This window comes from Aptenodytes patagonicus, chromosome 18, assembly GCF_965638725.1.
Source record: "Aptenodytes patagonicus chromosome 18, bAptPat1.pri.cur, whole genome shotgun sequence".
NCBI lineage: Eukaryota > Metazoa > Chordata > Aves > Sphenisciformes > Spheniscidae > Aptenodytes > Aptenodytes patagonicus.
The window spans coordinates 4422966-4435645 of record NC_134966.1 but is presented as its reverse complement, the minus strand read 5'-3'; the positions used below and the strand labels follow the sequence as shown (position 1 = coordinate 4435645).

Below are 12680 nucleotides of genomic sequence, written 5' to 3'. Positions count from 1 at the left end.
TGGGGGTAGGAAGCATCTTCTTACATTTACATCACAATTGGCACCATGGGGTCTTGATTTTTGATGAGGGCAATAAGGAACCAGCAAAATCATGAGTGGTAAAAGTCCCTGGTCGCTTCTGGTGACCCCGAGCACAGCACCTGGGCCGGGAGCGGTAGATGTCGGCCAAATCCGGCAGCTCTGCTGAGGACCTCCCAGCTGCCGCCCGCTGCTGTGCATCCCAGGTGACAGGACTGATTTTTTCCTCTCTATTGCTTGCAGGTGGGATCGGGTTTGGACGTGCCAAAGGAAACTCTGGCTCCGAGGCGGATGATGAAACCCAGCTAACCTTCTACACCGAGCAGTATCGGAGCCGGAGACGAAGCAAAGGTACAAAATGACATAGGCACCGGTGATGCACGTGGGTGTAAGAGGAAAAAAAATGGTTGAGCACCTTGACTGTTTCCGTGGGTGATGCTGTCTGATACTGCAGGAGTCTAGGTAAGGACCGCAGTACCAGTCTGTAGTGGTAAGGACATCCCAAGATGTGTTGTTTGTGTGATGCAGCACCGTGCAGGAGCCATAAATAGCATTTCCCGGTGATGTTGCTGAGGTTCGGGGTTTCTTTGATGATTTGTAGTATCGGTTACATTGCATGTGCCCTGGCGCTTCCCTGAAGCTGCACCGGCACATGGTGACTGTGTCTGTCATCGCCCTGGCATCAGTGCAGCTGTCGGGGATGGTCACCTTGGCAATTCCTTGCTCCAAACTCCTGTTTTCTGCCCTTTATTTCCCATGCAAAGCACCCGTCGGATGGAAATTTCCCAGCCTTCCTCTCAGCACAAAGGCAATTAAAAGGAACAAATTCAAAATGAGGGCTGGGGCAGGGATTTGTAGACCAGAGTCCCTTCAGGCATTTTTGTGAGTTAGAGGAGCTGAGAAACTGAAATATCATCTGCAGTTTGAAATTAGTGTCCACGTTTCCTCCAGTCACATCACACTGGATTGTTTTTGTTTGGGACCCTTGGACCAAGCTCTTTGGTGGAGGACAGGGCGAGCCTTGCTGCTGCTGCTGCGTTTGAAAAATCACCTTCAGGAAATAACTACATTGGGAAGCAATTTAAAAATTGCACAGTGGGTCTACTCCCTTCATTTGTTTTCTGTATTAAGCCGGGCATCGGCAGAGCGCAGCATGCCAGATGCCTGTGCCCACCACAGCAAACGCCGCCCCATTTGTTTCAATGATTAGGCATTCCGATAAATGCTCACAATGTGTTTATTTGAATGTGAAATTACTTCAACACCTCTGATCAGCTTGATGATTGCACATGGGAATAAACACACGCATGCACAGGGGTGTATCGCATTTGTTCCTATTAAAGGCAGGGTATTCAATTTTTTTTTTTTTCTTTTCCATGTGTTTTAGAAACGCGAGATATTCTCACTGAGTTTAAAATGAGCTTTTGATGAAAAGTAGGGAGAGAATTTGTGAGTTAAAGTTACCTGTTGCAGTATGAATATAGCTGTGTTATGGGTAAAATGATTTGCGAGAGAAGGAAGAAGTTGGTTGCATTGCAAACAGGGACAGAAGAAACGGTCCCAAAAAATCAGTGGCACAGGGGGAAAATTTCCCAAATGCTGAAGTAGTTTTTTCAATAACTTATTCTGAAATACTGGGCTGGGTGAAAGTCCTTGGGTACTTTGGAGAAGTCACTGAAGATTAGGGGTTTTTTTTCAGCTACCACAAGGGAAGGGGGAGACGGCGTGTGAGCAAGGTGTGGAAAACAGTGTTTTAATGAAAAGCAGATAAATGTTTGCTTTCCCGCTGCCTTGACGCCATTCCCCGTGAGGTCAATGCTCTGTAAGTCTCTTGAAACACGCTCGCGCTGTATGCTGGGTACAAAGATACTCTTATTGATATATACATTGGCTTTGGGTTGTTTGTTTAAGCTTCCTTGTAGGGCAAACATAAAGGAATAGATAAAAGGGACGAATTCCTTTATTTTTCTTTGAATAAGGTGGTGTTCACCTGGGCAGCTTTGATGGCTGGGTTTGAAGGGAGTCCAGGAGGAAGAGCTGCCTCACACGGTTGCACAGAGCTGGCTGTTAGATTTACGTTAGTGTTTGAGTGATGCTGTGAAAACCTGGTTTGCTCGTCTTCAGTGGTGGCTAACTGAGGGAATTGTCTTGCATAAAGTCCCCGTTGTATTTCCCCTCCTGTCTAGCTAAATTTTGCCATCGCTGCGTCCTTGAAAGGAATTTTCCATTATCCTTTCATTGACTCTTCTCTCCCTCGTGGAAGGAAAGCAATAGCTTAGTGGGAAGTCACAGTACCACACTCATAATTACAAGTTCAGCAAAGATCCATAATTGGACGAGATCATAACTCTAATAGAGAAGGATACATCATCAGATACAGTTAATTCTTACAATGATGTTCCCGTATCGATTTCGTCATGGTTGCGTGTCATTGCAGGTGCCATGAGATAGTTATCAGGTCCAAGGAGAGAGATTCCTCAGGGTTTCTCTCCTTGAATTAGGTTTTGCAGGATTGAGCCTAATTACTGATACTGTCAAGGCATCGATCCCAGCCAATGTGATGGGAAGTTCCCACTTAGGTGGCGTGTAGGTTTGGGTTTACTTTGAGCTTTGTTGAATTCATCTGGTTAAGTGGTCGTGGGCTTTGTTTGTCTCCTGTAGAAGAAAGGCTGCAGGTTTCATAGTGCCTTGGCAAGGTAAATTAGAGGGACGTTCCTACAGGTAAATATTGAGTGAGGGAGAGCTTGTTCTGGTAGCTCAGGAGCAGCAGACTCGTTGATATCTGGTTTTCAATGTTGGAATACATGGAGAAGTAAATCTGATCAATCTGGGCACAGAGGCAGGGACGGCCAAGGCGTTGCCTTCTGCGGTCCCAGCACGCCGCACCACGCATCTTCCCAGCTTCTGGGTCTGTGGGATCCCCTTATACTTACGTTCCCCTGTCTTTGGAAAGCCTCCAGAGAAGTTAGAGAGGGGTAGAGCATAACAAATGACGCAGAAGAGACTTTCCCATGGAGCCTTGGTCCTTGTCTGCTGTTGGGCTCAGCCCCATCTCTGGGACTTGAGCTGGGAGAGGCAATGCTGGTCACCGGTGTTTCTGGGGAGCTGGCTCATACCAAGACGTGCTCTGTTCGTACCCGTCTTCAGCGAGGAATCCCTTTTCTTCACCACGGCCCTGTGCCTGTGCCCGCACCAGCTCTCTGCCCTCTGCTTCTTTTTGATGGACCAGTGTGATCTCCCCTCTGGCTGGCGTGCGGTCCCGAGGGAGCTGGGATTTGGACTTCATGTCCTGCTTTTCCAAGTGAAATGAGTCCTGAGAGAGGCTGTCAGGCCACGCGGAGCTCCGTGCTCGGAGGCTGGAGGGGCCCTCAGCTGGGGCCGGGGATGGCTGGTTTGTTCCTTCCTGCTGACCCTCATTACTGACTGCATGAGATTTTCCAGAAATGAGGTTTTCTTGCAACCTGTTTGCAACAGGTTTGTGCACTCCAGGGCTGTGCTTGCTGGAGGGGCTGGCTCTCCCCTTTCCCACTCCCCTGGGAGAACTGGGAAGCGTGGGAACCTCTCTGCGTGCCAGCTGTGGTACACGGATGGCTCTTGTCTCCGGGGCTGTCAGTCATCATATCTTTCACCAGCGCTGACGTCTCTGCGAGAGAGAACCTGCCAGTGTTGTAGAGATGGTAATCCACATCCCCAGCTACCGATCACGGGCGATATTAAGCTTTGATACATACTCAGTTCCTCTCTTCTCCTGAGCAGCAGCAGAGTCAGGTCTCCCTCTGAGTTCGAGAGGAAAATATTAGTAGCGACCCCCCCCAAACAAGGAGGCAGAGCCCCGTGCACAAACCTTGCCTTCCACGGTGCATCGCTCCTGCTCCATCCCTCTTGCTCCAGGGGGGTGCTTGTCTCCTGCCCAACAAAATATATTCAGCTCCGGGTCTGACTTTGCAGCCCCGAGCTCCCCAGGTCGCATGCGGTGCTTGCCCGATGGCTATTAAAATAGAGAGAAAGATGGGAGCGGGGAGAAGGGAAGCAGCATCGTAACTCCGAGGCCATACCAGGCTCCCTGCAGCGGTGGGCCGGCCCCTGCGCTCTGAGCTGCACAGCTCATCAAGGACTCGGTGAGTCTAACGAGCCCCTCCAGCTCGCGGGTGGGGAGGGGGGAGGTGCGAGCGAGCCTCCCCCACCTCGGTCTGCTTCCTCGGGCCCCGGAGCAGCTACTCTGTAACACAGAAATGTTCCTGCTCTTTTAAAGCTCCTTCCAGGAGAAGGTTTCTAAGGGATAAATGAAGAGTAAATCAGCATTGCATCGGGTCTGCAGGGCAGATGCTGTGCAGCTTCCTGGGTTAGGGGAAACTGAGGCAGGGAAAGTGACAGCACTGTACGGAGACCCTGCGAGGGGCTGAGCATCCCGACCCCATTCATCTCGGAGACCTGGAGAGCCTCTGGCCCCTCCTGCAGCCCGGCCGTTGTCTGAGCCCCTGGGACCTGCCGGGGACCCTGTGTCTGAGCTCCTGGGATCTGCCGGGAGCTGCTGTGGCTGCTGGCGAGCCCCTGGGACCAGGGCTTGGGCTGATCTTGCTCCCCTCTGTCAAGCCGAAAGGTCAGGTACAGAGAGTTGCTGGAAACCCAGATACAAAGCGGACCACTGGGTGCAAGTGCAAAGTGATGGTATCGATACCGTGATGGTTGAGATGTGCTGGAGGGCGCCCAGCACAGTGACCCAGCTGGGATCTCTCATCGAACGTCCTCAGCTGGCTGCTGCTCTTCAAGCAGGCTCTGGCATCTGCTTCAGCCCGAGCTGGACCACCCTGAGCCTGTTCCTCCACGCTTGGGTCTGGGATCGCTTCACCCCTCTCGGCATCGCCTCTATTGCAGCCTCTTAAAAGAGGAGGGGGGGAGATATCCCACCCTGTTTTCATGCACTGCTTGCATCCAGGTGGTACCTTCCCGTCCCAGCAACCTGCTCCCATCCCAGAAGAGCTCCTCGACACCCCAGGGAAGGGAGGACGTGGTTTTGGGATGCTCCTCGGCTGAGGTCTCCATGAACAAGGCACCTGGCTGTTTCCATAGCATGCAGTGATGGTTTAGACAAATTAGCAGAGTCCAATTATGTACCTTGGACTGGTGTCAGCCGTGCGTGTGTGCGCGCATGTGTGTGCCTTGCTGGCTGGCGAAGTCTTCCGAGGGCTGTTAGAGAAATGAGAAGCTGAGCTTTGATCTGCCTCTGTATTTGGTGTTTAAAACAAGGCCTTTTATAAGGGAATATTAGGTATTCGGAGTCTGTTACATATGAGGAAGCTTCGCTTTGATCCTCTCCTGTCTCCAGAGGCAGCAGACACTTGCTATTTCATGGGGAACTAAACGAAACGCAGAATGAAATTTGGGTACCATTCTCCGTGCTCTGCCAGTGCCCCTGGCCCCGCCGGGGCTGAGCGAACGCCACAGGCAGCGCGTCGCCCTGTCTCTGCCGTGGTCCTTGGGGTATTGCCCCCCCTACCACCCCCAGGGTCTGCACCGGGTTCGTCTCGCCATGCTGGCAGCCTTCAAACTGGGGGAGACGCCGTCGGGAATTGAATGGGAGACAAAAGGCAATAAATCAAACATGTTGATTTGTGTTGCTTACAGTAGCAAGAGGGAGTAATGGGTCTGTCCGTGCCTCGTGCTGTCTGGCTGTACTCAGGGAGCCTTATCCCTCCCTGCTGGCGCTGGCAGCCCCGTGCCGGCTCAGCTGCTGCCCGTCCCCTCCTCGTGTGGTCAGCCCGCGGCACGGCCAGCCGTGCCCCAGCCCCTGAGACGCTGCAGGGCAGCAGGCTTCCCCGGGAAGGGGACACGCAGCCACTCACTGCAGGGACAGACGGACGGGTCAGTGCTGGTGTCTGGCACACAGCCGGCTGGTTCGTGGCACGTGGAGCTGTGCTGCTCTCTGTGAGGCTGGGGAAGAGCACCCCAGAGGGGACAACTGGAGTCCCATGCGACCTGGACATCCCCAGATCTCTGGGGATGAGATGCCTTCACGGTACAAGTCTTGTCTTTACCTCCCAGAGCACTGGGGTACAGCCACCCCCCTGCTGCACCCCTGCAGCACAGCCCATGCACGGACCCCTGCGGTGCCCCAGGGCGCTGGTGCTGATGAGGGATGCTGTAACTTTCCAACCTTTGTCGGCTCTCAAAAGCTCCGTCATGGATGCTGTTTTTCCAGTGAGCAAACAAACGTGGTGCTTTTGCATGATGGCTTATTTTGCTCGCAGAGCAAGCGGGCGCTGCATCAGCAAATGAAACCCACCAGAGCCCCTCTCCATCCCTGTTAGACTCCGTCTGTGCAGGGAAGCTGGGCTGGGGTTGCTCCATCAGCCTCTTTGGTCCCGTAAGTCCCCGGTGGCTGTAGGTATGGGGGTGTACACATGCTCCTGCCTGTGCCTGGGCACATGTCGGAGGGGTACTGAGGTTCTGGGGAGGGGGGCTGCTGCTGGAAGCTGGTTGCAGAGCGTGAGCTGGGGAGCAGTGGGATCTGCAATTAAAGCGGTCGTGGTGCCGCGGCAGCCGCAGGCTCTTTAACTTCCCTGGACTATGCTAGAGATAACGGCTTTTACATCTGTTCCTGGAGGCAGTGTGGGTCTTTCTATTTATTTATTTATTTTTTGATTGTATCTGATACAGCCTCAGCGAGTAATTGAGTGTTTGAGAGTGAAAAATTATCTCTCTGGCTTGGCCCTTATCTTGACAGCAAAGCAGCACTTTTAATTTAATTTTGTTCAGAGCATGTGGGTAACAAATTTCACTAATCGCTCTGCTGTCGCCCTCCGCATGGTAACGAGTCTCTTGTTTCCCAGGAAGCAGAACATAAACACGGTGCTGGATGCGGGCGGGAGGAGGGCGAGGGTTAACGCGGGCTGGAAGATGAAGACGCGTTTCGGCAGGGATGCTTGGCACGCCTGTGACGGGATGGATTTGTCTCCTGGCGGGAGCAGGGGGAGGAGTGGGAGGAGGCAGAGGGTGGTGGACGTCACGCTGCACTGGTGAAGCTCACCCTTGCGTGGTGCTTGGGTGCGGGGGAAACTGAGGCACGGAGGGGATGTGCCCCAACCCTGGGGAGCTGTTGGAGAGCAGAGATTTTTAGTCCCACCTTGCTGGGCCATTTTGCATCTATTCCAAAAATAATGGAGGGAGGGAAAAGATGTTTTTAGGGGTTTTTTTGTTTGTGTTTTCTTTTTTTTCACGTCTGGCTTTGGAGATCCCAGCCCAATTCCCAGATCCCAGGCAGCAGCCTCGCTCTGCCTGCGGGGTGGCGATGGGGGAGCGGGCAGGGCCTGGATGGGCAGCGTGGTGGAGGTCCAGCAGCGATGGGCAGCTTGCCGGGTGCTGGGGCATCTCCTGCCGGGTCCTGAACCCTCCCCGGCAGCCTGGCCTCCGTCACGGCTCCCTCCTGGTCTCCAAAATCAGTTCAGCTGTCTGACCAGCGTTTGCTTGCCAAGTGCAATCCTCCCTGGGCTGTGACTCAACATGAGCTATTTCATAGATAATGACTACTTTTTTTTCTCTTTTTTCCTGTAGGAATAATGTTTTCACTATATGGTATTGAAAATTGCTTTCCCTCCTCCTTAAAATGAAGCCTTCCACTCAGACTTGCCTTTCTGTTTGTATATTGTAAAATTGGGACTCATTTGGAGTTTAAAACAAAAAAAGATCAGGCCTTAATTCTGGGAAGTGTTTCCGTTGATTTGCGTGAAAGAAAATTCCAGTGCAGGCAATCTCGGCCTTTAAATATGTAACTGTTTCTTTAATGTGATTTTATCTCAACCAATTCAGCACTGAGAACATGAAAGCAAAACTGACTTCATTGATTTTAATTGTCCATGCCCAGAGAAATGCAAAAAATGTAACAGCGCCAGGAGAGCAAATTGGGTTTGCACAAATTCTTCCCCCTTTACTGTGTCAGGGGAGGTCTAAGACCTGCAGGCAGGAGACCCTGCCCGTGGTGACCCTGCCCGTGGTGACTAGGACTGGAGGTGGTGACCCTGGTGGTGGTGGGGCTGGAGGTGGTGACCCTGGTGGTGGTGGGGCTGGAGGTGGTGACGGGGCTGGAGGTGGTGACCCTGGTGGTGATAGGGCTGGAGGTGGTGACCCTGGTGGTGATGGGGCTGGAGGTGGTGACCCTGGTGGTGATAGGGCTGGAGGTGGTGACCCTGGTGGTGATGGGGCTGGAGGTGGTGACCCTGGTGGTGATAGGGCTGGAGGTGGTGACCCTGGTGGTGATAGGGCTGGAGGTGGTGACCCTGGTGGTGGTGGGGCTGGAGGTGGTGACGGGGCTGGAGGTGGTGACCCTGGTGGTGATAGGGCTGGAGGTGGTGACCCTGGTGGTGATGGGGCTGGAGGTGGTGACGGGGCTGGAGGTGGTGACCCTGGTGGTGATGGGGCTGGAGGTGGTGACGGGGCTGGAGGTGGTGACCCTGGTGGTGACGGGGCTGGAGGTGGTGATGGGGCTGGAGGTGGTGACCCTGGTGGTGATGGGGCTGGAGGTGGTGATGGGGCTGGAGGTGGTGACCCTGGTGGTGATGGGGCTGGTGGATCAGCAAAGACCAGCATCTCAACCTGTGCCACCTTGGTCATCTCTATTTCCCCCCTCCCCTCCGCTGCCCCTTGCTTGCTCAGCCTTCAGGGCTTTTCCTTTCCCTCCGCTCCCCCCTTCCTCCTCCTGATTGAAATTTCCTGGCGGTGTCTCCCTGCGAGCTGCAGGCACAGTGTTTTAGAGCAAAGGGAGAGCACCACTGGCAACTGTATAAATAGGAAGTGAATACATTTATTCAGTACATGAGGCATTGAAACTCCAGGAGCACGTAAAGAGCCGAGGCTCAGGGGGCTGGAGGAGCGCGAGAGCTCGCCGGGGCGAGTGGTGCAGGCTGCGGTGCACACCAGAGCTCAGCCGTCGAACCCTTGACCTTGCCGTGGGATCTGGCAGCCCGACCCTGACCTCCCTGCGGTGGCCGTGCCACCCCTTGGCATCCTCCTCTCCCTGACCCACGCCCCAGGGCTGTCTTTTCTGCAGCCCCCCCGTGCCATACCGGAGGACGCCTTGGCTAATTGCTAGTGGGTGATTCATAAATGATAATAGTATTAATCTGATTGAGTGTGTGATTAGCAAGATCAAATCCTCTATAAATCCAGAAGTGTCTGATCTCACCCTTCTGCTGCACAATGCAGCCATCTTTCCTCCTCACTTCCCCCCTGTCCCTTCTTGTCTGCGCCCTCTCTGCCTTCTTGGGGGTGAGAGGTGTCTCCCCGAGGGTCTTCCCCGGCACGGGGGGGAGCGAAGCCACTGCTTCGGGGCTGATCCCCATCCTGCTGGCTCTGGGGATGAGGCCAGAGACAGCCCCGTGCCCAAACCCTGACCCAGATCCAGACTGTAGGTGTGAGCACCTTCACTCGGGATTTGTCCAAGGCGGGGATGGAGAAGGTGCCAGCTCAAGGAGAGGCTGAGGCCAGGAGTTGTAGAGAGGGTATGCAATGAAACGCCTGCTCGTGTTCTCACCTGGCTGCTCAGATGCTGCCTGGCATCAACATCCATCCCCTTCTGAGAGAGGTGGCTCTGGGGCAGAGTGGTCCATGAAGGCTGGGTGGGGACCATGGTGCAGGAGAGCTGTGTCTGGCTGGAAGGAGGATGTCCCATCCCATCCCATCCCATCCCGTGTGTCTGGTGTGCTGGAGAAAGAGGGACCATCCTGATGTGGAAGGGGTGGGGAGGCCGTGGCGAGGGGCAGAGGTGCAGGGCAGGGAGGGGAGATGGGCAGCGCTGCTCCCCGGAGCGGGGGTGCTCCATGGCAAGAGCCACCTGCCAACACCGCTGCTCATCTTAATTGGCATTTGATTTGATTCGACATGATCTCCCGCTTGTAAAACACCTTGAGATGTTTCTGTGTGTGAGGGTGTCCTGGAAACGCTGTTGTACCGTATTAATGAGCCTCTGCTGGAACATGAAGAAGGATCATTAGGAGCGCCCAATTCCTCTGACATGCCAGCAGCAGCGGCATGTGTTGGGAGCAGCGTGGGGATGCCGGGGATGCGAGATGGGCTGTGGTGGGCTCGCTGGTCCCTGGGAGTGCCGGAGGACCTGCTCATCCCTGCCCCTGCCAGGCACTTCTGCATGCGGCACGGCACGGCGGCCGGGTGCTGGCAGCTGCGCCGCACGTTGCTAAGCAGTTCAGGCACTTGCTGTTCTCCTACTCGGTTTCCCCATCCCCGTCTTCCTCGGGTGGCAGAAATACATTTTAATATCCGAGTAGCCGCGAAACATTCTGTATTATGCTATTATCTCCCGGGGGGCGGTGAAGATTGCAAAGCACTTGGCGTTTAACACCCACATATGGCTAACACCATGGGCTGTGTGCTGATAAAGATGGGGTAATTAAAGTTTATTTTTTTATAGACGCATCTCCCAAGCATGTATTTATGAGCCTGATTTAGAAACATCATATTACCAAGAGCACGGGATATTTGTGTTGCTCGTAAATTCATACGTGTTCTGAACATGCCTTTTTTTTTCTTCTTAAATTTAGGCAGCACTGCCAATATTAAAAAGAAATGAGCTCAGAGGTTTTTTGAGGTTTTTTCCAGCCCTGTCCTTTAGGTGGGCAAGGGAAAGTGTACAAAGCAGCGAGTAATTAACCGCACGAGGAAATGATATTTCAAAGGAGACATGGTGCATTTGGAGGGGCTGTTTGCAGAGTGTTTACACCAGTGGCTTTGAATTTATCTTCATCTTGCAGCAGGTGCAAAATCTTCAGGGGAATGTGGTGCTTTGCAAGCTGTTTCTGAGCTGTCTGCAGAGGGACCCACATCTTCTTCGGGAGGCCGGAGCCGGGCTAATTGGCACCGGTGCTTAACGGGGGAAAAAATCCTGGGTGGGAAAGGTGGTGATGGCAGGAGCCCCTCTGACCACAGTCCTGGCTACTCCTCTTGTCTTCCAGTCTAGTTAAGCTGCCGTTAATTGGATCACTAGCAGGAAGCATCTCAGGTATGATTCTGCCCTGAAACGGAGCAGTTTGCCTTTCCTTTCTACTTCTCTCTCCTTTGCTCTCGCAGGCTGAGGGGAGAGGTTATTTCTTCCCGTTGGGGAAGAAGTCCTTTCTTCTTATTCTTCATCCTCGTCGTGTGTCCTGCCGGCCCTGCGTGTGTCCTCTGACCTCTCCTTGGGTGCAGGCTCCCTGGGTCTGCCTCCCCTGGGAGCCCCCGTGGGCCATCACTTTCCCCCTAAAACAGCCTGGCTGAGCACTCGGGCACCCGCTCACTCTGTTGCAACCATCCAAAACGCAACAGAAACATGTTGAATTAAAAGTATAGAGAGGTCCTCTCGATATATGAAGGATTTATTAGGGCAGAGGAATCTGGGGAGCCAGTTTGGTCTCAGCTGTGCCTGGTCGCCACCTTCCTCTTGGGCTTTTTGGACCCACAAGACCCAAACGAAGATTTGCGTTGGGTGCTGAGGCTCTCGGGGCTCCTGAGTCCCATCAGCTGTCCATGAAGTTCTTGCATTCCCCGCAAGCTTCCTCCTCTTGGTAAAGCAGGAGGAAGCACTGATACCAGCCTGTCCAGTGGACCTGGGTTTTGCAAATCTGCGCTTTAAACACCTCCCTGGAAGCCTGGAGGTGATAAGGAGAGGAGGGAAAGAGCAGGCTTCACCCAGGTAGAGCTCTCATCTCCAGAGTTGTGGTTTATGCTGGTGCTGCCTGAGTTACAGAGCGGGTTTGGACACCCAGAGAAGGAATGGGTCATTTTGTCTCACTGCTTGAACAGGAGCATGAAGCCTCGGTGAACCCGTTGAGGTTGGTTTGGTTAGCAGTGGCTTGCTAGGAATACATTTGCTTGTGGTTTTAAAGTCCTGGCTTGAAGCTGTTTATCTCCAGATGGGTGTTTAAACGCAGCACAGGAGTGCTTCTGCTGGAGCATCAGTGGTCTGAAGAGCAGGTGATGGGGTGGAGAATGGGAGCCACATCCCTCTCTTTAAAGAACAAGGGAAGGATCTGCTTTTCCAGCAGCCTCCCATCAGACCTGGCAGCAAACTGGCTGTGAGCAATAAAGAGCTGAGCTGGAAATCCAATTTCTGCTCAAACAGAAGACCCGCTGTTTTGGTTCAGTTGGTCAAAGCCAACGTCAGGCAGTTCTAGAGGTCAATAATTAGCACCATGATAGAAATGAGCGGGGAGCGGGAGGCAGGGGAGCAGGGAAGGTAGTTATAGGAGACTTGTAGCACATTGTCCCTTTCCTTGGGCAGCCAAGCTCAAACTCATTGAGTGTAATGGGCTTTTTGCTGTTTCAAGCTCCTGTGCCCCTCTCTTCTTAGTCACAGGGAAAGAAGAAGCCACGTGGACCGATGGGGATGGGAGCTCCCAGATCCTAATTCCTCCAGCTCCACTCTGGCTGCAGGATGGTGAAAGCTGCCATCGTACCTGTGATTCAGGCCCTTTGTGAAAAGGGGATAATACTCGTCTAACTCATAAGGGATTTGTGATTTAATATTTGCAAAGCACTTTAAGACCCTGAATTGAAAGGTGATTTATAATAGTAAAATCCAGTGTTCTCTGGTCTATTGTATACTTGGCTGTGTCCAATTATCCTGATGGAGGCTTTTTTCCTTTTTTCTCCCCCCCCCCTTTTTTTCTTTTTTGCAT

At 53.2% G+C, this 12680-nt stretch overlaps 1 protein-coding gene across 1 annotated transcript in view; it reads left to right on the top strand.

Moving 5' to 3' along the window:
* ASTN2 (astrotactin 2) overlaps positions 1-12680 on the top strand; it is a 364218-nt gene that overhangs the window by 120342 nt on the left and 231196 nt on the right. Inside the window, exon 5 of the mRNA XM_076355678.1 lies at positions 262-369. Coding sequence (XP_076211793.1) covers positions 262-369 — 108 coding nt within the window. The remainder of the gene's footprint in view (positions 1-261; positions 370-12680) is intronic.